The sequence below is a fragment of the Panthera onca genome, chromosome C2, assembly GCF_046562875.1.
Source record: "Panthera onca isolate mPanOnc1 chromosome C2, mPanOnc1 haplotype 2, whole genome shotgun sequence".
Classification (NCBI taxonomy): domain Eukaryota; kingdom Metazoa; phylum Chordata; class Mammalia; order Carnivora; family Felidae; genus Panthera; species Panthera onca.
The window spans coordinates 96,218,815-96,241,041 of NC_138347.1; the positions used below are offsets into that span (position 1 = coordinate 96,218,815).

Sequence of the window (22,227 nt, forward strand, 5' to 3'; positions counted from 1 at the left end):
CAGTGAAAGGAAAATTTATTAAAATCTGCTTCATTTACTGGGCATTTTTGGGCATCTGTTTCCTGGGCATTCTCTCCACTAAAAAATTAAGCTAGATTTTTATGAGTAGCTGAATGGTACCTTTAAGGAGTGTATCCTCTTCTGTCTTCATGAAAAACTGATGAGTCTACAAATAGTAATATAGTCTCCTAACTCATGTAATCAAACAAGAATTCTGTGGACTAAAATTTAACGAAGTTTTGGTTCTTTTCCTTTTCAGAAGAATACAACTCTGAAATACCTAAGAATGACTGGAAACAAGATTGAAAATAAAGGTGGAATGTTTTTTGCTGCAATGCTGCAAATTAATTCATCCTTAGAAAAATTAGATCTGGGTGACTGTGATCTGGTGAGTAAAATGGTTATAAGAAATATCGCCTAGGTACTGCGTCATTCTCCCTGGAAACCAGGATAGGTAATTGTTAAAGAGACCAGCTAAATGACCATCTTAGGAATGATTAAGCTTTCCCCTAATATCAGAGAAAAAGGTGGGGTTTTTTTATACTATTAGGCATAATAGTGCTATTAATAAAATCAGATTGTATTTATTATAGAGGAATACTTAGAATAAAATTCTTCCTAAGCTTCCATCTATAACCCTTAACCTATATGGGATCTTTTGAGAAAAAGATTGTGGTGTTTTCTGTTGTTATTGTTGTTTCTTATTTAAAAAATGCTACTTCATTAGAAAGCTTATATTCCAGTTGGGAAAACATCAATAAAGATTGCCAAGTAGGAGGTAATCTTCAGGTTAGGGTAGTTTCTAATATCTGAGGAGGTAACACTTGGTCATGAAGGATGAGGAAAAACTGCCTTGGAAAGCATCCATGGCAGAACATTCAAGGCAGGGGTCCAACACATACAGACTCTAAGATAGTGCTGCCCCAAGTGTTGTATGGGTGGCATTACTAATACAGACTGAGGCGATTTTAATACTCATGTATTTATTTTTACAGATGCTTATTTTGAGGAATTTACTTATTTTAAGGTTTTCCATTTATAGTAGTGAGTTTTAAAATAAGATGGAAAAAGTGAATTGATTCAATGGAAAACTATTAAGTAAATAATAAAACTGACACCCAAATATAGCAAAAATCATGAGAAGTACATGAGTAACGAAATACTGACTCCGCGGGTTTTAAGAACTCAAAAGCCAGAGTGGATGAGGGAGTTAAGAGTATCTCAAACTGAAGGCGGAGGTTTGCAGAGGCCAGATCCAGCAATGTATGGGTTGCGGGTCATACATCAGGGGAAGAGGGGATTGTTAATATGTGTCATGGAAAGGCTTTGAGAAGTGACGTTATCTGATTGGTTCTTTAAAAAGATCTCTGGTTTCTTTGTTGGGGAATTAGAGAGTGACAGAGGAAGCTCACAGACCATTTAGGAAGTTACTACAGTAGTCCAGGTGACAATAAGGACTGGGGTTGGGGTGGTGGCACCCAGATGGGCTAATTGAGACATCTTTTGGAGACAGAATCTCTTAAGACTTACTGATTAATTGGATGGGAGGGTGAGTGGAGTGGCAGAGTGCGAGGAAGCCCAGGTTTTCTGGTGTAACACTTGGGTGTGGTCGGTGGTGTCCATCACAGAAATGGGGAAGAATTAGGCCCTTCCAAAAAGGTAAAGAGGGAGGCTTGTGGAAGCTGTGAAAAATGGATTAGTAAATCTTTGCCACCACTCACACACACTGAGGGTTCAAGTATGCATAACACTTGCACCGTGTTCTACACTATGTTCTCAGTAGTGCAGAGTGCTAGCTGGGACCCACGCGTGTATCTATGTATCTGAGGTCTGTCTGCAACACACAGTACCTTGAGGACTTAGGAGCAAACCTGGAGGTAAACATCCTAGGAAATGGACTGTGAAACTTTCAGAACTCCCCATCATGTTACAGATTTTAGGCCAGGGAGAAAAGAACACAGTGATCATTCATTTCTGAATTTGACCACGCAAGGTTTACAATTCAAAATACAATTTATTTAACTGAATCCAGGTTGCTGATTTTGAAATAGGGATGTTAAATATGTTGTCAGTTTCCTTAATGAATTTATTGTTTTTAGGGAATGCAAAGTGTGATAGCATTTGCTACAGTCCTAACTCAAAACCAAACAATTAAGGGAATAAACCTAAACCGACCTATACTGTATGGTGAACAGGTATGTATTCAAAGTGATGACAGCTAATATTATATGTGAATAAAACGAAGGTACTATTTATTGAAGGTTATGTCAAGGTTCATGAATGCATTATATTTTTAGAATTAACTGCATTTACAAACAAAAGCTTACTTGAAGAAAAATTGAGTCATGATTTTAGATGTTGCTTATTTAAGCAGTAAACATGTCTTTTTTTTTTTTCTTGTAAACTCAGATTAACAGTGAGTAAACCTGTAGAGAGGCAAAGTAGTTTAGACAAAAACAAATGATTAAAGTTTTATTTTTTTTAAATTTTTTTAATGTTTATTTTTGAGAGAGAGAGAACAAGTGGGGGAGGGGCAGGGAGAGAGGCAGGGAGAGAGGAAGACACACAATCCAAAGCAGGTTCCAGGCTCTGAGCTGTCAGCACAGAGCCCCATGTGTGGTCTCACCACAAACCGTGAGATCATGACCTAAGCTGAAGTCAGATGCTTAACCTACTGAGCCACCCAGGTGCCCCCAAATGATTCAAGTTTTAAAGGCTGGATTATAAAAGCTCAGTGTAAATTGTTTTGTTGTCTGTTATATTGGTATCACTAAACCACTTTTGAAATTATGAGTAATAATGGCAGAATGTGAGTGAATAGAAGCCTGGGAAGTCTGGACTTGATCCTATAGGTAAGCTACCTACTGGAGACAAGATGAGGGAAAACATGGTACCTGCTGTCAAGGCTTCTCCTTATTCCTTTAACATTCTTTTAGAAGTGGCAGAGAAGGTTCTCAGATTGAGGATGTGACATTTGAAGGCTAAATCAAAATTTTCTGGATTAAAGCCTCTAAGAAATAAGTGTGTTAAACTATATGAAATCACATCAGAAGCACGATTCCTCTTGTGTGTTGAGTGATGTCGTCATTCCCAAATCTGAGAGTTATGAAAAGCCCAAAGGCCTTTCTCAGGTCCAAGCCCTTGCTCTCAGCCTGGTGCTGAGAGTTTAGCCAGTCAGGTAAACTCTAGCCTGCTTTCTATTCCTCTCTAAGGCAGCCACCACCCTCTCTCTCCCTGTGAGCACTAGTTTCTTCAGTGGCTGTGGAGTAGAATCCTCATGTGCTTCCTCATACTGTGCTGTTCCCAAACATAAGCCTGCAAACCTGTTCCATTTAATGAATTCCATTTATCTGGGGAGCTTGGAAAGATACTGATGCCAGGCATCATCTTAGGCAAATTGTCAAACTCAGCGAATTGACCTAAAAACTCTTTACTATTTCTGGTTCTAGTTCCATCCCTTAATAAGGGTGGTCACTCGACCGAATTTCTTGACCTAAAAAAAAAATGCAAAGCATAAAACACAAATATGTATCATGTCCTCTGTTTCAGGCACCATGCAGAGCAGTATTTGGCCCCATAAGTGATCAGTTTGCATTTGTTAAGATCCTAAACTATAGCTTCCTTTGGGTGTATCTATTTCAGTGTCAGCAATAATTTAAATAAGATACAGGATTACAGAACACTGAATAATAATAAATGCTTTGCAGTGTTCTATAGAACACTTATTTGGGGCCACGTACTTTTTTGTTAATTTAATTCTGTGAGGGAAGTAGAATTTTATCTGTTTTACAGGAAAGGAAACTGAGACTCAGCTAGATGAAATAATTTGCTCAAAGTCATACAGCTAGTATAATGCAAGTATCTGGACAGTTTTAAGGGTATTTTGAGAGCAAGAGAGCGCACGCAAACAGGGAAGGGGTAGAGAGAGAGGGAGAGAGGGAGAGAGAGATCCCAAGCGGGTTCTGCACTGTATGCAGAGAGCCCGTTGTGGGCCTTGAACTCATGAACCATAAGATCATGACCTGAGCTGAAATCAAGAGTCAGACGCTTTATCGACTGAGCCACCCAGGCACCCCTGGACAGTTTTATTATAAAGCTCATATACTTTTATTATAAAACTCATGTACTATCTGCTATTGCCACGTGGTCTTAACTTTTAAAGTTTTTCTCAAAGTAGGTTTTTCTCAGAGTATTATGTAGAAGTACGTAATTTGAGCATAGTTATCCATGTTTGTATTCAGCATTTCCAGTGACTGTAAAACTTCTTATAAATACAGCAATCAAGCAAGAGAACTTCTTACCATAAAATACTCTGACCCATTCATTTCAAGACTCTGACTCTTAAAAATTTAAAGTGCTTGGTATTCAAATCCTCATTGAGGCTATTTACCTTTTGCCTGGAAGCAGCTAGATTTTGGAATTGAAAATAAGTCTTCCAGTGACTAGAAGAGTAAAACATATTTAGAAATTTGGGATGATTATAAAAGGGAAGAACTAGATATCACAGGATTAATGAGTGTTTTTAAATAGAAACAACATTGGGAAATGTGTATTTTGTCTAAAGACTATGAAGAGTAGGAATCAAGAGAAAAGTTCAGGAACATATGGAGGGTGTAAGAAAAATTTAGAGACTGAGAGGACAACAATAAGGGGGCTTAATATGCTCAATACGTCATGGGACCAATTTTTTTTTTTTCCACCTGGAATGCTTGTTTAGGATTATGCCTTTTTAAAACCAGCCTCTTTTACTTTACATCACTTAGTCACTGTACCTTGCAAGTGCCTACTGTCTATTTTTAAAATAAGGTATCATTTGTGGCAAAAATGATTTTTCTTAAAAGCCAAGCCAAAACAAATGAAAATTACAGACTAATAGTCTTGACATTTTCTTTAAAGCTAATTTAAATAACTTAGCATATGTTTGGAATAAACAGGTACAGCTTCAAAATTGTATTTTAGAAAAAGATTTTACCTATTTTTAGGAAGAGCCCACAGTTCATCTAGGCCACATGTTGAAAGAAAATCACTGCCTTGTTGCACTACACATGTGTAAGCATAATATGAAAAACTGTGGAATAAAACAATTATGCGATGCACTGTATCTGAATAGAAGCCTACGCTATCTTGATGTGAGCTGGTAAGTGATAATACATTAATCCAGAAGTCCTGGAAATAATCTATGTAAATATTTACAGTACATAGGATACTCCATTAGATACTAATTCCAAAGATCAGAAAATGCAACCATTGTTGTCACCTTTTTATCCTAAGTCTTAGTATTTAGCTTGTACTGATATTGTATATCCTACAATGTGAATGAGCAATTTAATCATGAGTAATCCAGAATGAAAGTAAGATTTTATAGCAAATTTCATTAACTTTTTGGGAAATTGAGTGATTAAAATCTTTTAGTGAATGAGAAAGTACTGTTCTATATAACAATTCTGAGGCCTGTTAATCTCTATGAATAAAAGAAGAATACTTCATATTTTCAAATGTAACACGTATTTTTCCTTTCCCAGCAATAAAATAACTCGTGATGGAATGGTGTGTTTGGCTGACGTACTGAAAAGCAATACTACTCTGGAAGTAATAGATCTTTCTTTTAACAGAATAGAAGATGTAGGAGCAAAGTATCTCAGTGAAACTCTTGCTTCACACAACAGGAGTCTTAAAGCGTTAGTATCACTTTATATTTAATCAAAATAACAAAAATTTAAACCTTTAAAACACTAACCTCAAGCCCTTGAACTCAAGATGCATGATGAAATATAAAAATAGTTTCTAAACTGACATATTAAACATTTCAATTTCTTTTTCAAAAGTAATGTCTATTTTTTTTTTTTTTTTAATGTTTATTTTTGAGAGAGAGAGAGACACACACAGAGTGTGAGCAGGGGAGGGGGCAGAGGGAGAGGGAGACACAAATCTGAAGCAGGATCCAGGCTCTGAGCTGTTAGCACAGAGTCTGACGTGGGGCTCAAACTCACGAACCATGAGATCATGATCTGAGCCGAAGTCGGCCACTTAACCGACTGAGCCACCCAAGCACCTCCAAAAGTAATATTAAAAACTATATTGATTCTACTTATGATTGATTTAAGACTGAGAGAATTCTTACTGCCTATAGTATTTACCCTGACTTCTATAGAAAAATCACAATCATTCAATATGACCAAGACTTAAAAATAATCAAAGAAAATACTACTTGGATGACTTAATCCTGAAGGGCGTATTTGTAATCCACCCCAAACATTTACTGAATGATATAAAACAGCCTATTGATTTCTAAAATGTAGGTAGCTCTACTAGGTACATGAAGCATCCAATTAGAGAACTAAGTTTCTTGGATTTTAGGATTACATCAGATGCTGAAGAATAATGCCAAGATTTTACAGCATAAAATTCAACAAGGGTGCCTAGGTGGCTCAGTGGGTTAAGTGACCAACTTTGGCTCAGGTCATGATGTCAGGCTTTGTGAGTTCGAGCCCTGCATCGAGCTCTCTGCTGTAAGTGCAGAGCCTACTTCGGATCCTCTATCTCCCCCTCTCTTAAAATAACAAACTTAGAAAGAAATGTAATAAATGTTGTTGGCTAACTTATGCATCTTCTTTGTGAAAGTATTTACTGGTTTCCAGGGTTATTACTTCTTGTTTCTCCCTAGGTTGTCAGTAGTGAACAACAACATAAAGGGAGAAGGACTTGTTGCACTTTCACAGTCCATGAAAACAAACCCCATACTCTCTAATGTCTACATTTGGGGAAACAAATTTGATGAAGCTACATGTGTGGTATGTTTTGTTTTTTTTTTCTTTCTTCTTCACTGAAGGCTTTTTCTGGGGTCTTCTCTATAACATCAGACATTTACAGGTGGCCTTAGAAATGATTATAACATATTGGGGCACCTGGGTGGCTCAGTGGGTTAAGCGTCTGACTCTTGACTTCAGCTCAGGTCATGATCTCATGTTTGTTGAGTTGGAGCCCTGTGTCAGGCTCTGCACTGCCAGAGTTGAGCCTGCTTGGGATTCTCTCTCTCCCTCTCTCCCTCTCTCTCTCTCCTTCCCCTGCTCACTTGCTTGGTCTCTCTCTCTCTCTCTCTCAAAAATAAATATTAAAAGAATGATTACAAAATATAGTAAGACACTGCAGTTCTGATACATTTAAAAATAAACCCTAAAAATGACTGGAAAGTTCTGTGGTTGAAATAGCAAAATATCTCAAATACTAGGTACATGAAGCATCCAATTAGAGAACTAAGTTTCTTGGATTTTAGGATTACATCAGATGCTGAAGAATAATGCCAAGATTTTACAGCATAAAATTCAACAAGGGTGCCTGGGTGGCTCAGTGGGTTAAGTGACCAACTTTGGCTCAATATGTATATTATATTAATATACATATTAATATAAAGATCAATGAATGACACAGTCCCAACTCCTCCAAAGTTAAAACATTTTAAAAATCACAATTGTTGATTTATTCTAAATTTGATGCAGCACAATCTCTAATCTGCTGCCCAATAATTAAACCAAGACATGGTTTTGGAGACCTACAGTACTTTTAACTGCTGCTTATGCAAATACAGCCCTTGATACTACTTTCAAAACAAAAAGCATAGTAACAAATAATTTTGATTTGGAAAGAAGATGCTAAAAATCTCAATTTGCAAAAAGGCTATCCAAAACTACCACCAAAACGAGTAATAAAACATACTATTTAAATCTTGATTTTAGAAAAACATATTCTACACACTAGAAACTAAGGTGAGCTTGGAATAAAGCAGAAAGCAACTGAAGTTTTCTTTTACTGTCTACATTTCTGCCTATCTCTGTACACAATCTTACTGACAAGCCAGCTTAACATGTTTGTGTGATCTTACATACATACCAATGATCCATGAGGTAAACAAAGAAAATTCTACAATGAAAAAAGAATGGGGCTACCAGCCAGGCCACCGTCTAATAATATGGAAATGGTCTCTTAGCCTCAGACTATAAATGAGCTTCAGGGAGTTTATGAACTCCAGAGAGTTGGATGCCAAAATCTGATTATTTTTCTGAGAAATGGGTCCCTGGCCATCAAATTTTCAAGGGCATATACAACTCCTTATGTCCCTCATTTAAGATCTCCTGTAGGAATTTTGACCATGGGACCTTTTGGCCCACAAAATCAGTAACACTGAGAATTGTTAACTCTGGAAGTCATAAAATGATAAATACCTTAAAGCTTAGAAATAAATTTTGCAAGATTCTAATTTCATTGTGAAATTAAGTGAACAAAAATCTATATGTGGAAAATAATAAAATTCAGTAATTTACTCAAAATATTTTAAACTGAAAATCAGTACAGCTAACTTGAATATAGAAATTTAATTACGATAAATGAACAACCTATTTTATTAATGATAGTTTGTTCTTTTCTTAAAAATCACAGGCATATTCAGACTTAATTCAAACAGGCCGTCTAAAACCAGACAATACAGATGTGGAGCCATTTGTGGTGGATGGACATGTGTATCTTGCAGAAGTCTCCAATGGCCTTAAAAAGCATTATTACTGGAGGCCAACTTACGGAGAAGTTTGCAGTCAGTCATCTAATGCAGGTTCTATTCTTGTACCAGTAGGTCCAGATCTATGAAAAACAAGCTCTGAAATAATTTTCACATATTTGCCTTATGTTAATATTTTATGGCCTACTACAGTTTTCATTCATAAATTAGAACAAGCTACTTCTTGAAATGTGTAAAAGATATATTAAACTTTGTTTAACTGTCCACTGTGGAAAAACTGAGTAATATAATTTTTTAGAAGAAATTTTACAGGAAAGCAAAGATGGTGGAGCAGGAGAACCCTGAATTCACCTCCTCCCACGGACATATCAAGGCAACTGCTCCACTCTGCAAACAACCTAAAGCCTGGCAGAACAGATCTTCCACAGCTAAACCCCTGGAGTGACTAGCCACAAAGGGGAAGGACATCACAGGCAAGGAGAAGCGACCCCACACTGGACACCAATGGCCCTGGGGACTTGCACTGGGAAGACCAGTCTCCATACTGTCTGGTTTTGAACATCAGTGGGGCTTAACTCCAGGAGAGCTGGAGGGCTATAGGAAACCAAGGCTCCACCCTCTAAAAACCAATACACTAAATAACTAAAAAGCAGTTTGAAAAGTGCCTGGGGTATATGTGAGGGAGATTTGTTGCCGCATTTGAGGATGTATACAGGAGGGGCAGGAATCTACAGGAAATCTAGTAGCTTTCTCCAGGAAGGAAAGTGCTGGTGCCTGCCAGTTTTCCTGCCCCCTCCCAGCCTAGACAGCCGAACACTTATGGAAGCCAGTTCTGACATTCTCAACCTACCTTCCTAGCATGGTGTGCCCTGCCCTCTCCAAACTGCCCATGCCAGCAGGCACCCCTCCAAAGCAACTCTTGCTCTGGAGAGGAGGGAGCTAACCCCACACACCAGTGCGCCTGCAGTTGCTGTAGCTGCCCTTCTCAGCTAGCTATAGAGGTTTGAGAAAGCCCTACCCGTCGATGTGTCTGCAGCAGTCACAGAGGCTCACTACAGACAGCTGGGCTACAGGCTAGCCCTACCAGCAAACTCACAGCTGCTACAACCAGGTCTCAGAGCCAGCCACATAGGAAGTAAGCCTGACCCACCAGTAAGCCCACAGCAAGCAAAGCAGATCACTGCAGATAGGCTGTCCACACGCTGTAGAGGCTGAAGCAGGGCTTATTAGCCGTGCAGGGGATAAGCGCTGCCCACCAGTGTATCCTCAACACTAGAGGATAATCACTGTAGTCAGCTGGGTAGAGGGCTAGCATCACCAACCAGCATGCCGGCATTAGTCACATATCAACCACAACAGGTTCTGGTGACCAGGGAGGACTGTGCTACAGGGAACCATAGGACCCTTTCTACACAAGGACACTACTTTCTAGACCTAAGGAGCTGACCTAATTAATTCACAGAAACAGACAAGATGAGGAGACAGGAATAGGTCTCAAATGAAAGAAGGCAAAACCACAAAAGAGCTAATGAAACAGGTAAGCAATATGCCTGATAAGGAGTTCAAGGTAATGGCCATAAACATACCAGACTTGAGAGAGGAATGGATGAACTCAGGGAGAACTTCAACACAGAGATATAAAATTTAAAAACTAGTCAGAGATAGAGAATAACTAAAATAAAAAAATGGGCTACAGGAAATCAGTGGATTAGAGGATACAGATCTGATCAGTGATCTGGAAGACAGGATAATGGAAAACACCCAAGCTGAACAGCAAAAAGAAAAAGTAATACATGAGAATAAGTTAAGGGACCTCTCTGTGATCTATCAAGTGTATGAACATTTGCATTATAGGGGGTTCCAGAAGGAGACGAGAGAAGGGGAACAGAAAACGTATTTGAAGAAATAACAACTGAAAACTACCTTAACCTGGGGAAGGAAACGGACATCCGGGTGCAAAAAGCAAAGAGAGCCTTACAGGGAACCCAAGGACATATAATTAAAATGGCAATACATATAATTATATGTATATAATACACATCAAGACCTATAATTAAAATGACAAAAATTAAAAAGTGAACCCTAAAAGCAATAGAAAAGCAAACTTACATACATGGGAAACCCCATAAGGTTATCAGCTCATTTTCAGCAGAAACTCTACAGGCCAAAAGGGAGCGGCATAAAGTGCTGAAAGAAAAAACAAAACAACAAAACCCCCTGCAACCAAGACTACTCTATTCAGCAAAATTATCACTCAGAATTGAAGTAGAGACAGTATCCCAGACAAAAGTTAGAGTTCATCACTACTAAACTAGCTTTACAAGAAATGTTAATGGAAATTCTGTAAACAGAAAGAGAAGGCCACAACCAGAAGAAAACTGAGAGGAGAAAATTTCACAGTACAAGCAAATATATAGTTAAGTTAGTAGATCAATCACTTATAGCTATAAAAATTAGTCAAGGGATACACAAAAAGAGGCAGAATATGATATATACATAAAACATGGAAGTGGTAATAAAAATTGCATCAGAAGAATAAAATACCAGGGTGGCTGGCTCAGTTGGAAGAGCATATGACTCTTGATCTCAGGGTTGTGAATTTAAGCCCCACATTCAGTGTAAATACTTAAGAAAAAAAGAAAAAACTTACGGGGCACCTGGGTGGCTCAGTTAAGTGTCCAACTCTTGATTTCGGCTCAGGTCATGATTTCTTGGTTTGTGAATTTGAACCCTCCATCAGGCTCTATGATGTGTCTCCCTCTCCCTCCCTGCCCTTCCCTGATTGCTATCTTTCTCTCACAATAAATAAAAATAAACTTCAAAGAAAGAAAAGAATAAAATACTTACGAATAAATTTAACCAAGAAGGTGAAGAGCTTGTACTCTGAAAACTGTAAGCTATTGATGAGGGACACCTGGCTGGCTCAAGATCAAGAGCATGTGACTCTTGATCTTAGGGTCATGATTTCAAGTCCCACATTGGGTATAGAGCTTATTTTTAAAAAATAATAAAGGTGGAGTGCCTAGGTGGCTCAGTCAGGTAAGTGTCTGACTCTTGATTTTGGCTCAGGTCATGATCTCACAGTTCAAGAGTTTGAGCCCCATGTCAGGCTCTGCACTGACAGAGTGGAACCTGCTTGGGATCCTCTCCTTCCCTCTGTCTCTGCCCTTCCCCTGCTCACTTGCTCGCTCTCTCTCAAAATAAATATTTTTTTTTTAAAAAGGTTAAAAAAAAGACATTGATGAAAGAAACTGAGGATGATATAAACAAATGGAAAGATATTCCATGCTCATGGATTGGAAGACTTGATATTGTTAAAATGTCCATACAATGCAATCTCTAAAATAATACCAATAACATGTTTCACAGAACTAGAACAAAAAATCTTAAAATTTGTATGGAACCTCATAAGACCCTGAATAGCCAAAGCAATCTTGAGAAAGAACAAAGCTGGAGATATCACAATCTAAGATTTCAAACTATACTACAAAGCTGTAATAACCAAAGAGTACGGTACAGGCACAAAAACTGATACATAGATCAACAGAACAGAATTGAGAGCTCAGAAAAAGACCCATGCTTATATGGTTAATTATTCCATGACAAAAGAGACCAGAGTACATAATGGAGAAAAGACAGTCTCTTCAATAAATGGTGCTGGGAGAACAGGACCACTTCCTTATCATAGACAAAATTAAACTCAAAATGGATTAAAAACCTAAACATAAGAGACCTGAAACCACAAAACTCCTAAAAGAAAACATAGGCTGGAATCTCTTGGACATGAACCTTAGCGTTTTCCTGGATATATCTCCCAGGCAAGGAAAACAAAAGCAAAAATAAACAGCTAGGACTACATCAAACTTAAAAAGCTTATGCACAGTGAGGGAAAGCATCAACAAAACAAAAAAGCAACCTACCAAATGGGAGAAGATACTTGCTAGTTGCATATATGATAAAAAGTTAATATCCAAAATACATGAAGAACTACAATTCAACACCAAAACCCCCAAATAATCCAATTATTATTCAGGTGCAGAGGACCTGAATGGACATTTTTTTCAAAGAAGACATAAAGATGGCCAAAAGACACATAAGATGGCCAACAGACACATGAAAAAATGCTCAACATCATTAGTTATCAGGGAAATGAAAATCAAAACCACAATTATATCACCTCACATATGTCAGAATGGCTAGTACCAAAAAAAAGCCGAGATAAGTGTTGGGAGAAAAGGGAACCTTTATGAACTGGTGGGAATGTAAACTGGTACTGCCACTATGAAAAAGAGTATGGAGATTCCTCAAAAAAAACTAAAAATACAACTACCATATGATCTAGTATTTCCATTTCTAGGTATTTACCAAAAAAACCCCAAAACCACGAATTTGAAAAGATATGCACCCCTATGTTTATAGCAGCTTTACTTATAGTACCCAAGATATGGAAGCAACTTAGGTGTCCACTGATCGGCGAATGGATAAGGATGCAGTGTACATATATACAATGGAATATTACTCAACCAAAAGAATGAAATCTTGCCACTGGCAACATCAGTGGACCTAAAGGTTATGTATGCTAAGTGAGGTAAGTCAGACAGAGAAAGACAAATAACCTATGCTTTCACTTATATGTGGAGTCAAAAACAAATGAACAAAGAAACAAGAACAAAAACAGACTCACAGACAACAAACCAGTGGTTGTTGGAGGGGAGGGAGATGAAAGGACAGACAAAATAAAGGGATTAACGAGGTACAAACTTCCAAACTTAATAAATAAGTCAGGGGAACCTGAGTGGCTCCGTTGATCAAACGACTGACTCTTAGTTTCAGCTCAGGTCAAAATCTCACATTTTGTGGGTTCGAACCCCGCACTGGGCTCCGTGCTGACAGCGTGGAGCCTACTTGGGACTCTCTCTCTCCTTCTGCCCTTCCCCTGATCTCTCTCAAAATAAATATTTAAGTCATGAGAATGAAAAGTACAGCATAGAGAACATAGTAATATTATAATAACACTGTATAGTAACAGATGGTAACTAAGCTTACCATAGTGAATTTTGTATATAATTGTTGAATCACTATGTTGTACCCCTGAAACTAATGTCACCTATACATAAAAAAAAAAAAAAAAAAAAAAAAAAAAGGACCGGGGGAAAAAAGGAATAGAGACTAAAATTTTAACCATGTGGAAAAAAAAAAAATTAAGGAATTAAATTTGTTTTTAAAAAGAAAATATCATTAAGTAGTAAAAATAGCATAAAAAAGAAGACGTCATTATTAGGTATCCTAACTGAAAGTTGTCATGAGGTTGTAAAACGGGTTCAGGTGGCAGGCTGTCAGGGAATTTCAGGAGGTTCAGAAGTTGAAAAAGTATTTTGTGTATCTTATTTAGGTATTATGGGTATTGACAGAATCTCACAAATATAAGCAAATATATTATGAACATACACGTTACAAATACATATAAGTGGATGCTTTCCAAACAAGTCAGTGATGCCAGTGGAATTTTTAAGATCGTTCTTTTTTAGAAGATGCCAGTAACATTTTTTAAAGAGCTGTTATTTTTATTTTTAAAAAATATTTATGTATTTGATGGGGCGCCTGGGTGGCTCAGTCGGTTAAGCGTCCAACTTTGGCTCAGGTCATGATCGCAGTTTGTGAGTTCAAGACCCGCACTGGGGTCTGTGCTAACAGCTTAGAGCCTGCAGTCTGCTTCAGAATCTGTATCTCCCCCTCTATCTACCCTTCCCATGCTCATGCTCTGTCTCTCAATAATAAATAAATGTTAAAAAAAATTAAAAATGTTTATGTATTGGAGAGAGGGAGAGAGAGAGCACAAGCGGGGGAGAGGCAGAGAGAGAGAGAGAGAGAGAGAGAGAGAGAGAGCGAGAAACAGAAAGAGACAGAGAGAGAGAAAGACAGAGAGGGAATCCCAGACTCCACACTCAGTGCATGTCTGACATGGGGCTTGATCTCACGACTGGGAGATCATGACCTGAGCTGAAATCAAGAGTAGGATGCTTAACGGAGCCACCCAGGTGCTCCAACATTTTTTTTATTTAAGAATTTTTTAAGTATTTTTTGAGAGACAGAACATGCACGAGTTGGGAAGGGCAGAGGGAGAGAGAGAATCTTTTTTTTTTTTCAACGTTTTTTTTTTATTTATTTTTGGGACAGAGAGAGACAGAGCATGAACGGGGGAGGGGCAGAGAGAGAGGGAGACACAGAATCGGAAACAGGCTCCAGGCTCCGAGCCATCGACCCAGAGCCTGATGCGGGGCTCGAACTCACGGACCGCGAGATCGTGACCTGGCTGAAGTCGGAGGCTTAACCGACTGCGCCACCCAGGCGCCCCATGGGAGAGAGAGAATCTTAAGCAGGCTCCATGCCCAGCTCAAGAGGCCCACTGGGGCTCAATCTCAGGACCATGAGATCATGACAGGAGCTGAAATCAAGAGTCAGATGCTTAACCTACTGAGCCACCCAGGGGCCAGAAGATGCCAGTAACATTTTAATGATTTGATTGCAAATAATTACTGTTGTCTATGGCCAATCTTGTTTTCAAATTAAGATTCCTATAAGGATGGGGTGCCTGAGTGGCTCAGGTGCGGAGACTGCTTAGGATTCTTCCTCTCTCCCTGATGAACATGGATGCAAAAATCCTCAGCAAGATAGTGGCCAACCGGATCCAACAATAATTAAAAGAATTATTCACCACGACCAAGTGGGATTTATACTTGGGATGCAGGGTGGTTCAATATCAGCAAAACAATCCATGTGATTCATCATGTCAATGAAACAAAGGACAAGAACCACATGATCCTCTCAATAGATACAGAGAAAGCATCTGACAAAATACAGCATCCTTTTTGATAAAAACCCTCAAGAAAGTAGGGGTAGAAGGATCACACCTGAAGATCATAAAAGCCATATATGAAAGACCCACTGCTAATATCATCGTCAATGGGGAAATACTGAGCACCTTCCCCCTAAGGTCAGGAAGAAGACAGGGATGTCCACACTCGCCACTGCTATTCAACATAGTATTGGAAGTCTTAGCCTCAGCAATCAGACAACACAAAGGAATAAAAGAGATCCAAATCAGCCAGGAGAAAGTCAAACTTTCACTCTTCACAGATGACACGATATTCTATATGGGGAACCCAAAAGATTTCAAAAAACTGCTAGAACTGATACATGAATTCAGCAAAGTCGCGGGATATAAAATCAATACATAGAAATCGGTTGCATTTCTATACACCAATAAAAAAGAACAGAAAGAAATCAAGGAATCAATCCCTTTACAACTGCACCAAAAACCATAAAATACCTAGGAATAAACCTAACCAAAGAGGTAAAAAATCTATACACTGAAAACTGTAGAAAGCTTATGTATGAAATTAAAGAAGACACAATAAAATGGAAAAATATTCCATGCTCCTGGATAGGAAGAACACTGTTAAAATGTCAATACTACCCGATCTACATATCCAATACAATCCCTATCAAAATAACACCAGCATTCTTCACAGAGCCAGAACAAACAATCCTAAAATTTTTATGGAACCAGAAAAGACCCCAAATAGCCAAACCAATCTTGAAAAAGAAAACCAAAGCTGGAGGCATCATGTTCCCGGACTTCAAGACGTATTACAAAGCTGTAATCATCAAGACAATATGGTACTGGCACAAAAACAGACACTCAGGTCAATGAAACAGAATAAAGAACCCAGAAATGGACCCACAAATGGATGGCCAAATAATCTTTGACAAAGCAGGAAAGAATATCCAATGAAATAAAGGAAGTCTCTTCAGAAAATGGTGCTGGGAAAACTTGACAGCGACGTGCAGAAAAATGAACCTGGACCACTTTCTTACACCATACACAAAAATAAACTCAAAATGGACGAAAGGCCATGTAAGACAGGAAGCCATCAAAATCTTAGAGGGGAAAGCGGGCAAAAACCTCTTTGACCTCAGCCGCAGCAACTTCTGGAGACCTGACATGTCTCCAGAGGCAAGAGAAACAAAAGCAAAAATGAACTATTGGGACCTCATTAAAATGAAAAGCTGTGCACAGCAAAGGAAACAATCAGCAAAACTAAAAGGCAACCAACGGAATGGGAGAAGATATTTGCAAATGACACATCAGATAAAGGGTTAGTATCCAAAATCTATAAAGAACTTATCAAACTTAACACCCAAAAAACAAAGAATCCAGTGAAGAAATGGGCAAAATACATGAATAGACACTCCAAAGAAGAAAACCAGATGGCCGACACATGAAAGAATGCTCAACATCACTCATCATCAGGGAAATATCAAAACCACAATGAGATATCACCTCACACCTGTCAGAATGGCTAACATTAAGAACTTAAGCAACAACAGATGTTGGTGAGGATGCGGAGAAAGAGGATCTCTTTTGCATTGTTGGTGGCAATGCAAGCTGGTTGCAGCCACTCTGGAAAACAGTATGGAGGTTCCTCAAAAAACTAAAAATAGAACTACCCTATGACCTAGCAATTGCACTACTAGGCATTTATCCAAGGGATATAGGTGTGCTGTTTCAAAGGGACACATGTGCCCCCATGTTTATAGCAGCTCTATCAACAATAGTCAAAGTATGGAAAGAGCCCAAATGTCTGTCACCGGATGACTGGATAAAGAAGATGTGGTGTGGGGCGCCGGGGTGGCGCAGTCGGTTAAGCGTCCGACTTCAGCCAGGTCACGATCTCGTGGTCCGTGGGTCCGAGCCCCGCGTCAGGCTCTGGGCTGATGGCTCGGAGCCTGGAGCCTGTTTCCGATTCTGTGTCTCCCTCTCTCTCTGCCCCTCCCCCGTTCATGCTCTGTCTCTCTCTGTCCCAAAAAAAAAAAAAAAAAAGAAGATGTGGTGTATATATGTATATGTATGTATGTATATGTATGTGTATACGTATACACACACACACACACACACACACACACACACACACACACACACACACGGAGTATTACTAGGCAATCAAAAAGAATGAAATCTTGCCATTTGCAACTACGTGGATGGAGCTGGTGAGCTAAGTGAAATTAGAGAAAGACAAATATCATATGACTTCACTCATATGAGGAATTTAAGATACTAAACAGATGAACATAAGGGAAGGGAAGCAAAAAGAATATAAAAACACGTGCTGTTTTATAGAAAAACATAAGAGGCTCTTAAATATAAAGAGAGGGTTACTGGAGGGGTTGTGGGAGGTGGGATGGGCTAAATGGGCAAGGGGCGTTAAGGAATCTACTCCTGAAATCATTGTTGTACTATATGCTAACTTGGATGTAAATTAAACAATAAATTAAAAAAAAAAAAAAAAAAAGGGATTCTCCCTCTCTCTGCCCCTCCCTGGGTCATGCACACTTGTACACACTCTCTCTCAAAATAAATAAACGTTAAAAAAAAAGATTCCTATGATGAGGCAACTGACGCTATGATGCTTTGACCTACATACACAAATTTATTCACACATACCAAGAAGAGGCTGCTTCATCTGAATGATTTACTTGTCAAGCAAAGTGTGAAAAGACATGGACAGTTTTAAAAGGTTACTTTAAATTGAGCTGAGGTTCTGCAGTCTAAAAATACCACCTATCTCTAAATGTTGACAGCAAGGATGTGAAATCAAGGTGGTGGTCAGCTTTACAGACGTCAGAGTATTGGCCTTCACTTAAAGTATTGTTAATTCCTCAAATCGTAGCTGTTATTTATTTTTAAAAATTAGCAATAAAAAACTCCCACCGAAGTCCATTCCTTTAAACAAATAAGATACCCCCTACTCAGTATTTAATGATTTTTGAAGTTTTATAGGTCTTTCCTTCTATTTAACACCTAATACCGCGTTCCTATACTCCCTGGGGGGGGCAGGAGGGTGCGTACAGAGGATGATGGTGGTTATGTAAAGGGAAGAACATCTGAATAAACTGTATGAGGCATTATTTTCACTTAATGTTACGGAGTCATTGAGCCAGAAAAGACCTAAATGCCTTACCAAATCCATTCTCATGCTTTCAGAGATGAATTTGAATCATCCAGGACAGGACAGATGGTTGCTATCAGGCTGAGTCTGCGCTGAAAAATAAAATCTTAAAACATCTGGAATTGGTTGAAAAATACATAACAGTTCATGTTAATAACAACGTGTGAAATGGATTTCAAGGTTTTTTTTTTTTTTTAGATAAATATTATTTATATGTTGTATCATAGAAAACTACCACAATCTGGTAATGGAATTTTAGAAATAACATGACCTTCCATTGATGCAAAAATCACTTAAAGATCTGCAAATGTTTTTTTTTTTTTTTTTTTTTTAATTTTTTTTAACGTTTATTTATTTTTGAGACAGAGAGAGACAGAGCATGAACCGGGGAGGGTCAGAGAGAGAGGGAGACACAGAATCTGAAACAGGCTCCAGGCTCTGAGCTGTCAGCACAGAGCCCGAGGCGGGGCTCGAACTCACGGACCGCGAGATCATGACCTGAGCCGAAGTCGGTCGCCCAACCGACTGAGCCACCCAGGCGCCCGAGATCTGCAAATGTTTACAACGGAACAAAATTATACTGTATAGATTACAGAATTCTATAAATGACATTATGTATCCTGACGCTTAAACTGATTTTACTAGTTATTGACTTTACTTAATAGGTTTTATCAAACCTTACTTGGCAACATTCTCTTCTCTTCGTGTTCCAATCTTATTTTATTTCCATTTTAAGATCTCTGCTATGCGGATATAAAGACTGGTTGTTTTTTTATAGAGTTCTTTTAACATTATTACATGCTGAATAATCTAGAACTAAATATCTGTATCTAAAAGGCTATATATCTCGGGGCGCCTGGGTGGCTCAGTTGGTTAGGCCACTGACTTCAGCTCAGGTCATGATCTCACAGTTAGTGAGTTTGAGACCCAAGTTGGGCTATGTGCTGACAGCTCAGAGCCTGGAGCCTGCTTCGGATTCTGTGTCTCCCCTCTCTCTACCCCTCCCCTGCTCATGCTCTGTCTATCTCTCAATAATAAATAAATGTTAAAAAAAATTAAAAATAAATAAAAATAAAAAGCTGTATATCTCAGAAAAATCAAATGTTTTTGTATTGTTAAAAATGCAATAGAAAGTGAATAAAATTTTTTGTTTTTTAATCAAATTTGAAAAACTGCAGAATTCAGTGGATGCAATAAAACTAAGCTATGGGAAAACTTAGGAACATTTTAAACAACTGTCATTACATCTGTAAAACATTAAGCTAGTGAGGAAATTGCTCCCAGCAATTAGAGATCCAATAAATTCAGACTTGAGCAACAATTAATATGACAAACCTCATATACCTGAATGTCTGTCCAGAGAGTTACGTTCATTAAACTAGAGATGCTAAATCAGCATTTTTAAAATGTGGAGCATCAGAACACACTGGGGCAAATGTTAAAACTACAGATTCTTAGAGTGAGACCTACTGAATCAAATTTTCTGAGGACAGTCTGGGGAATCTGCATTTTTACAATCCAGGTCATCTTTAATCTATTAAAGTTTAAGAACCAATGCTCTGGTTTTCTCATTCTTCAGTTTTTTTAAATATGTACTTTTTTAAATGCAAAAGTACACAAATCTTAAGTGAAGAGATAAAGGAGTTACCACAATGCTAACCCACCTGTGTCAGCCACAACTTACATAAAGATAGTAAATACCACACGCTTCCCAGAAGTGCCTCCAACCTTCTTCCAACAGGCAACCACTTTCCTGATTTCTAATACCACAGTAACAGTTTTGCCTACTTCTGAATTTTATAGAAACGGAATCGTATACCCTTTGTGTCTGTGTGATTTACTTATGTTTAATGTAGCAATAGTCTCTTATTGCTTTGAAGTATTCTGTAATATGCTGGGTAGCAGAGGAGTCTACCAGATTCTGGAACGAGGTGGCCTCTCGTCAGTCTAGGAAATAGTCACAAAAAAATAAACCTTGGTAACGAGATCTGCCTGTCCAGGCTAATCTCTGTTCCTGTGTGGAATAGAAGGGACCCCCACCCCGCCGCAAGTTTCTACATTCTCCCAAGGGAAGGTAGCTAGCTGAGTGGGAAGCAAGTTCATGAATGGCAGGCAAACAGGCTTACTTCAAGCCTGTGGTGGGGTGGCACAGGTTAAACCTGCAACCTGATCTACAATGGCCTGCTTGAGACAGAGCAGCAGAAGTCTGAGTTCTCCACGTTTGTTAAATCTAAGGCGAGGCCAATTCAGTCAACAACCACCAGGCTCTGACCAAGCTAGGAAAAATCTGATCACCTATTTTACAAGCTGTTGCCTACTGCATCAGAGGCCAGCAGGATGCCCAGAGAATGAAGACCTGAACACATGGTCTTCCCTGATGCCATTATGTCATGTAAGCACCCTCCGTATAGCTGGACACCAGTTTAAAGAGAAGACAAAGGGCAGAAATAAGACAGCATTTTTCCAAAAGTTTAAGCATTACTTTAAAATATTATAAATTGTATCTCCTTTATATTAGACTAAGTTTTAAATTGGCTGGGACTAAAGGTTAATTTTTTCCAGACTTCCCACTGGGTGGGAGCTCAAGAGTAAATACATGCACATTCTGTCAGAATACTCTATTTCCTCTGCACATTTGAACCATGAATAAATCTGTGACCATGTGTATGTTTCCATTTTTCTCTTATCATCCTTTAATTTCAGGCTCAAATACAGCCTCTTGATTATGGTGTTACAAATATTATGCTCTTCATTTTGCGATGTTTCAGGTTTGAAAACAAAAAAGTGCTTGATATTTTTTACATGTTTGACAAAAACTGATCTTGATCTACACTCTGCTTTTCAAGCTAAACAGTAGTATTCAATGTCTTAACTACCACTCAAATCATATCCACCTAAGCTTACTATAACTGCCTTCTCAAAGGATCATCATGCTTCAATTACCCAACCTAAAGTTGTCTTTGATTTGCACCTATTTAATTTCTCTGTGCCATATGACTGGTGTAAAGCCACTTTTGTCCTTGTGAAACTTGCCACACCCCGATTTTCTTCCTGTTATCACTTTGTATCTCCTTTCCTTCCTTCCTTCCACCCTCCCTGCCTCCCTCTCTCCCTCACTTTCTCTCTTTGAGAGAGAATCCCAAGCAGGCTCTCAATCGATTGGGCTCAAACTCTCAAGCTGTGAGATCATGACCTGAGCCGAAACTGGACACTTAACCAACTGAGCCATCCAGGCACCCCATCTTTGGCTCATTCTTTAAATGTATTTCCCTGAAGATTGTTTCCTCATCTTTTGTTCTGTACCATCTCCTAGGGCTGCCTGAATCATTTCTATCACAATAATTATCAGTCTTATGCTACAAGATCTGTATCTTTAGCTCTAACCTCTCCTGGGCTTAAGGCTCCATTTCCAACTACAGCTAGACATTGTCACATGGCTGTTTTATCACCAAACTCAATGCATCTAAAATAAAGTCTTCTTTTTTTAACTTTTTTTCAGTATTTATTTATTTTTGAGACAGAGAAAGACAGAGCATAAACGGGGGAGGGTCAGAGAGAGGGAGACACAGAATCTGAAGCAGGCTCCAAGCAGTCAGCACAGAGCCCGACACAGGGATTGAACTCACGGACTGTGAAATCATGACCTGAGCCGAAGTCAGATGCTTAACCGACTGAGCCACCCAGGCGCCACTAAAGTCTTCTCTTTTG

At 38.7% G+C, this 22,227-nt stretch overlaps 1 protein-coding gene across 5 annotated transcripts in view; it reads left to right on the forward strand.

Moving 5' to 3' along the window:
• The window catches only part of LRRC34 (leucine rich repeat containing 34), an 18,429-nt gene extending 9,656 nt beyond the window's left edge, over positions 1 to 8,773 (forward strand). For all 5 annotated transcript variants that reach the window (XM_060639190.1, XM_081790108.1, XM_081790107.1 and 2 more), the window contains 6 exons: positions 260 to 388; positions 2,100 to 2,195; positions 4,983 to 5,137; positions 5,523 to 5,678; positions 6,665 to 6,791; positions 8,434 to 8,773. In XM_060639190.1, coding sequence (XP_060495173.1) covers positions 260 to 388; positions 2,100 to 2,195; positions 4,983 to 5,137; positions 5,523 to 5,678; positions 6,665 to 6,791; positions 8,434 to 8,637 — 867 coding nt within the window. In that variant the 3' untranslated portion in view covers positions 8,638 to 8,773. The remainder of the gene's footprint in view (positions 1 to 259; positions 389 to 2,099; positions 2,196 to 4,982; positions 5,138 to 5,522; positions 5,679 to 6,664; positions 6,792 to 8,433) is intronic.
• Positions 8,774 to 22,227: the final 13,454 nt, after the last annotated feature.